Source organism: Solanum verrucosum, unplaced genomic scaffold (assembly GCF_900185275.1).
Source record: "Solanum verrucosum unplaced genomic scaffold, falcon-dt-bn FXZP01000278.1, whole genome shotgun sequence".
NCBI classification, from domain to species: Eukaryota; Viridiplantae; Streptophyta; class Magnoliopsida; order Solanales; family Solanaceae; genus Solanum; species Solanum verrucosum.
Window position 1 is genome coordinate 4,425,110 of NW_026020332.1, and position 7,300 is coordinate 4,432,409.

The 7,300-nt window shown below is 27.9% G+C and overlaps 1 protein-coding gene across 1 annotated transcript; it reads left to right on the forward strand.

Annotated features, from left to right (window-relative positions):
* The first annotated feature begins 3,255 nt into the window (after positions 1–3,255).
* Positions 3,256–6,495, forward strand: LOC125836555 (protein RGF1 INDUCIBLE TRANSCRIPTION FACTOR 1). The gene is made up of 4 exons (XM_049515737.1): positions 3,256–3,446; positions 5,153–5,227; positions 5,334–5,474; positions 6,010–6,495. The coding sequence occupies exons 1-4, from the start codon at positions 3,270–3,272 to the stop codon at positions 6,340–6,342; spliced, it is 726 nt and encodes a 241-aa protein (XP_049371694.1). The 5' UTR covers positions 3,256–3,269; the 3' UTR covers positions 6,343–6,495.
* Positions 6,496–7,300: the final 805 nt, after the last annotated feature.

Sequence of the window (7,300 nt, forward strand, 5' to 3'; positions counted from 1 at the left end):
AGGATGAAATCAGATAAATAATAAAAATCTTGGTCAAATTATATTAATTTAGTGAGCGTTATATTTCATTATGAAATTTGAAAAAAGTATGTAATTGTTATTTTCAAGTGGAATTGATATGTTTGGTCATGAATATAAATTGGAGTTCTTTTTTTTAATTATACTTTTTGTGAGTTACTTGGAGAAAAAAACAAAAGTATATTGTCATTTACATGATTAAACTTTTCATTAAACCCTCTTAGTAAAGTTGGTTTGCTGAATCCCCTGTAAATGGCTTTACAAAATTGAAATAAAGGAAAAAACTACTAGTATGATAATGAATAAATATGAGATGCAAATTCACTTAAATATTTTTAGCTAGGTAGGTACAAACTTGTTCGATCTATTAAGTCTACATTAAAAAATATATATTGTAATTTATTATCTAGTCAAGGCAAAAAAGAGCAAAATTAATGAAAATAATAAAATAAAATAAATAAATGCAATTTCACCTTAATATGCAGTTTTTTAGGAGATCATGAGATGGGGAATTGACCCTCACCGACAAGGTGAAAGTTGAAGTAACCAACTAACTGAGCTACTAAATTTTGCTCAAAAAGCATGGAGAAATTATTTATTTTTCTTTTTTTTAAAAAAAAGAAGATTGTTGGGCTTTAGAGGGTGGGCTGACTGGTTGTCACGAAATGGGCTGCTCCCATAAAACCTGTGGGCCTTTGCATTTCTCCCTCTATTTTGCAGTGGTTTTTAATTGGAGTACTAGTTAATTAGCTAAAATAGTTACGGTTTGCATTAATTACAATTCAAAACTTATTTCTAGCTATAATTACATTCTCTCTCGCCTCTCTCTGGAATCTCGCTCGTCACTCTCCTCTTTTTCAGTCATATCTCCTTCGTCTCTCTCCTCTCTCTGCCCAGTCTCTCTCTCTCTCTCTCTCACTTTATACAAACACAAATGTATAATTTGTGCTTGTATAACGCGAGAGAGATGAGATATATAAATACAAATACATATCTCTCCGCACTATACACTAATAATTATACAAATATAAATCTTTCCCTGCCCAGTTCTCTTTTGTCTTTCTCTCTTTGTACAAATTATCTAATTGATGTATATGTACACACACAGAGACACACAATTCACCTCTCTCTGCTCTCTCTCGCTTTGTTCGCCACTTTCCTCCCTATAACATGTAGCTACCAATCGTAATTAGCAAACTATAGCTATGGAGCATAATTAAGCTATTTTTGAGTGACTATATGCGAAAATTCCCCTTTTAAATTCTTATCTTCAATGTAAAAAAAGTGATTGTTGGGCATCATATTATATCATAAGTTATGTCTCATCCTTGAAGAATTTATGCCTCGCTAGACATAAATTCGATTGTCAATGGGCAAAAATTAAATACCCAAATCATTTGAAGGTAAACGATACAATTAAATGAAAAGCTGCCATTTAGGAGGATTCATCTTTTTTTCTTGATATGGCTATAAAATTTCACCTACCTAACCTTAATAGTTTGTGATGTTACTGGTATATATTTATTGTATACTAAGTGTATATGCTTATATATTTAGTGATTATACACTAATTGTATATTGCACATTGCTGCTTAAATTCATAAAAAAAAAAAAGATTGAATATTTAAATTATTATTATGATTTTTTTATTTTTCTTTTTATGTTTTGATTGAGAGTGGAGTGGGGTAAAGATAAAGTACATACATGTGTTTTTCTTTGTTTTATTAAGTACTCACATGTTAATGGCCCATCTTCCCACAATTTGCAACACTTTCCCCAATCTCATAAGCCAATCTTATCAAGACTCGTGTTATTTTTTATTTTGAACAGTTTAAAAAATTAAAGTTTACTTAACTAAAACAATAAAATTAATATAATATAGAAAGAATTGAACTTTTAGATAGTCATGTCATGCTACAAGTTGGGACACTAATCCTTTGCAACCTTCTCTCTCAATATTCAATGTATATAGATTGTTCCCTTGTAGATAAAAGATTGATTTGACAAGTATATAATATGGTTTTGAGGTTGAAAATGTAATTTGATAGTAAAAAGTATTTCATGTTTTCGTAAGATTTAGGGAAGTACATGATAATGTAAATAGTTTGATCTGATACAAGTATTAATAATTAATTTTACGATTCGAATTCGTAAAATATTCACAAATCATGCTATACCTGTATTCCTATACTATGTTACTCTATACTAATAAACTCTCCTATTAAAAGATACTGGTATTTCAAAATGATATTCTTTGTTTATCTATTTATACTAATGTTTATTTGTGTAAATCGACTCTCTTGACAAAAAAAAAATGTAAAAAGACAAGATTCTCTTGAAAAATTGAGTTACATACTAAAACATAGAAATTAATTTTTATACCATTAATATAATTTAATTTGTTATAATATTTCTACTTATTTTTTTGTTCTAAGATACCAATTAGTGTTAATAATTACTCTTTCATCATTTATTAGATACCTCATATTGAAAATGAAGTTACATAAGATAAGGAACGTTTAGAAGCACAATATGATGTATATATGTTTTTAGCACAAAAACGTGCAAGACTTTTGCCATTAAGAATTTTTTATTATGAATTGAATTCAAATTAGTTAAGTCCCAAAGCAAATAATCAATCCATTTCAATTTTATTTGTCCTACTTTCCATTTTAATTTATTTTAAAATGATTCTTTTTTTTACAATCTTTCATTGTCACTTTCTACCTGACATGTTTAAAATTACGTGATTAAATGATATTTTGAAACATCCCACATTTTTTTAGTTTAAGAACACAAAATTAATTTTTTTTTGTTAAAATCAATGTCAGGTCAAAATCAAATCATATAAACAAATTGAAACGAGAAGGAGTACATTTCTCACATCTTTAGTTTAAACGCTTACAAGATTCAAAAGTATACTTATTTTCTTTAAACTCTGAGCAAGTCAAAACCAGACCAAGAATTCGATATAGATATATATATTAAGCTTTCTTGGAAGCAACAATATATTTATTTTTTTATAAATAGAAGAGTAGCAAAACCAAAAAATATGTACTCATGACCATCCCATCAAACCCACACCTCTCCAACCCCATCACCCCATAAGGTAGCCACTTACCTTCCTTCATTCACCCCTCTCTCTATTACTTATATATATATACAATTCTATTATATATTACACACATAATTTAGACCTTTTTTCTCAACATATATAAATATAATATAATAATAGAAGAAGGAAAATCAAGATGGAAGAGATGATGAAACCTGCATGGTTACAAGGATTAATGTCTGAGAATTTCTTTGGAGGATGTGAAATACATCACAATAGAAGGAAAAATGAGAAAAACATCTTTTGCTTAGAGTGTTGTCAAAGTTTTTGCCCTCACTGCCTACCACAACATCACTCACATCCTCTTCTACAGGTTCCTCTACTACACTTTTATTGATTCTCCGACTCAATTTATGTGATATCGTTGAAATTTTGAGACTCAATTAAGTTTTTATTATTAAATATTGTGATGTATAAAACGTAGTTTTCAAATTTATTTTAAAATAGTTAAAGCTTCTATGTTCGATTCATAATTATAGTTTAAAAGTTTGAATCTTGAAATTTCAATTATACTATATTAATTGGGACAGATGGAAATGAAATTATATTTTTAAAGTAGTACTCATAATTATGTATGTAAAACAAGGTTTATTTATAGTATTATTTCATAAAGTCATTTTTAAAAAGATATTTAATAAATAATTATTTTTTTTGAGATAATAATTATTACGAGTTGTCAAGTAATAAAAAAAAAAAAACTTAAACAAGTAAATCTTGTTCCCTTTTGAGGTTTTGGTTCCTTTTATTTACTAGAGTAAGTAAGTTTTAATTTTTTATCTACTCTTTTGATTTCGAATTTTGCTATTTTCTTGAATTTTAATTTTATTATCCGACAATAATAAAGTTGATTTTTCAAAAATAGAATTTGGGAACTAACAACAAAATTGAGGTGAAATTTAAAAAACTTCTCCTTGTCTTCACTTTGTTCATAGGAGGTTGTATGAGAGAGAAGGTGGGACTAGCTAAAATCTGTGTAAAAATATCTGTATTAAAAAAAAAAAAAAGTAATTGTGAAATTAAATAAGTAATTTTCTTTTTAATTATTAAATTGATGAATTTAAATGAAGCCACATAAATATTGAGTAATCATGTAGTTTTTCTCACTTATTTGGAATTGAAGCATAATTATAATCATAGTAATATTCTTGAGTATGTTTCAATCACTATTAGAAAACATTAAGTTAACTGTGAAATTTATCGCAAGGTTTTCTGTGGCTAATTAAATTTTCACATAATTCATCGCTAATTCATAATTAAATAGAATTAGCATGAGATTTTTACTGTTTAACTACAAAATTTTGTTCGTCCTTAATTTTGTATTTTTGGTAAATGTTTCCTTACAATATCCAAGATTGATGTGCCTTGAATTTGTATATTGTGTAGTCAATTACTAGAAGTAGTGTATTTGGAAGGCTATAGTTTCCACTTTTTGGAATTGTTTGCTTTCCAATTTTAGAACATTTCTTTTTTAACACCTAATTTCCTCCTGCAAAGCACCTGTTGCTTTCAAACACTGTTTTGACCCAATTCTCAAAATTAATTATTTTCTTTTTTTATTTCATTACTCTATTTTGTCTTCTTTTTTTTCCCAATATTTTCAGTACTCATTTCTCTTTCACTTAAATTTATTCACATTCACTTCTCTTGAATTCAAACTTGCCTACCTTACTTTTTCCTATTAAATTTCAAGTTTATATATATATATATACTTAGGTTGGAGAACTACATAATCAATGATGTAATATTCCTTAAATTTAGTTAAATAAGAACTTTTAACACCATATTATGTCATACGAAGAAGTTAAAGAGAATTCAATTTTCTATTTTTCTTTAATACATATAAAATAATTTCGATCTTGTATATACAACGTAATTCTCTAGTGAAGGAATTCAGATGAATCTCCAACTATAGAACACAATTTTACATGAATAGACATATGAAAAAGGTAAAAGAATTTCAACAGTAACTTACTACATGACTTGATATAATAGGTGGTAACTATTTAATTATAATTACAGGTGAGAAGATATGTATATCAAAATGTTATAAGATTGGGTGACCTAGAGAAGCTCATTGATTGTTCCTATATTCAGGTATTTTTTTATTATTATTGTTAATGACAATATATACTTGTTGAATTTAATTATCTTATTTAAAAAAATTATAATAATATATGTTATTTCTTTGTTTGTTTTACAGCCTTACACAATAAACAGTGCCAAAGTTATATTCTTGAACCAAAGAGCACAATCAAGGTCATGCAAGGCTTCTGGCAACTCTTGTTTCACTTGTGACAGAGTTCTTCAACACCCCTTCAACTTTTGTTCCCTCTCTTGCAAGGTCCACCTTCTATTCCTTTTCTATCCCCCCCCCACCAACCAAACGAAAAAAAAAATAGAGGCAGATTCAGAATTTAAATATAATGAATTCAGTTATATTGACACTTTTTAAGAGTAGTTATAATATCACATGAAAAAATGAGAGTTGGAGTACGTAGTACTATAACAAACATTGAGGGTGTTCACCTGAATCCTATCGATAAAAAATTACACTATATATATGAATGAGATTTTCTGTGTTCATCTGAATCCTATTGATAAAAAATTACACTATATATATGAATGAGATTTTATGTGTTCATTTACATATATAAATTTTGAATCCCTTAAACAACATGCAAAATGTTAGCTCAACGGTCTAGGTTATTTAAAATGCACCCCAATGTCTAGGGTTCGTTTTTACGTTTCAAACCGAGTGAGAATTCTGTATCTGCCGCTGTTATCAAATATTTAGTCATAAATGTGGCTAAGTATGTCAAAAAATAGTGTGCAAATTACATTTTTACCCTTATGAACTCAAGAATTATATAATGCAGGTTGATTTTATGGTGTATCAAGGTGAAGATTTATCAAACATCATCTATAGGTTTGATGATTCTGAATTTGCACTCTCACAATTCGAAGGACTCCACGTGGACACCTCCGATTTGATCGATGAAGAAAGCCAAATTACTCCTAACTCCATCTTAGAAGATCCATTAGAATGCAGAGGTTCATCTTGTTCAAACAATGTCATGGGCAATTCCGGTATTTCACACGATGGACGTATGGTTAAAAATAAGAAAAAAAACAGTGGTTTTTTTCCAGGGCTTGTGCTTTCATTAAGCAATAGGAGAAAAGGAGCCCCTCAAAGATCTCCTCTTTCTTGAAAATAAAAAAAATAAAAAAAAATTAATCAAATATTCTCAAAAAATAATTAAGTAATATTTAGTACTTGTTGTAATATTATTAGTAGTTCTTTGGATTTGTGACTGTAATTTTATGATGTTTTTAGTGTCACTTTTAGGTTTTGGAATTTAATTACCAAAAAAAAAAATGATTCCATTCATGTGAGCCAGAGGTTGATGTTTAGAGAGGTTTAATTTCCATTAGATATTTAATCTCTCTCTAATTATCACCAATTTTGTACTTTGGTTCAATGGAACTTGAACAGATAAATATAATCAGCTTCTAAATATTTCTTATTTTGCATTAATTACACATGTATTTACTTATTTTTTACTATTCTTCGTATTTTCGAGGGAGTCTTGGTGTAACTGATAAAGTTATTGTCATTGACTAAGAGGACATGAGTTCGAATTACAAAAATAGTCTCTTCCAAAAATGTATGGTGATATCGTATGCAATAACTTCTTATAATTTGACTCTTTCATTCTTATTAAAACACCTCATTGATTTTCATTTTCAAGTTGCAAGGTAGAATAGTAACTATTTTTTCATTCTTAATTAAAACATTTGGTTTTCTCATTGTATATAAAATTGTCTTTGTTAGAAAAAGTTTTAATTTACTCTCGGTGTATATGTGAAACTAAGAATCTTGGGTGTCAATGAGGATTTAATTTCGAGCTTCAATATAAATATCGATGAAAAAAAATATATCAAATAAAAATAAAAAATAAAGATTACAACAACACTTTGAAAATTATTTTACCAGCTTTTATTTCAGACTGTTATTTTTATAGGCATTGTGTACTACTCCAAAAGACAAAAAGCAGAAGGCACATCTCGTTATAATGAAAATGTCATTCCACCCGTACAGTACTTTATATTAAAGAAAAAAATATATGGTGTGGCTCATCTTTCTTTTCAATTTTCTGTATATTCGTT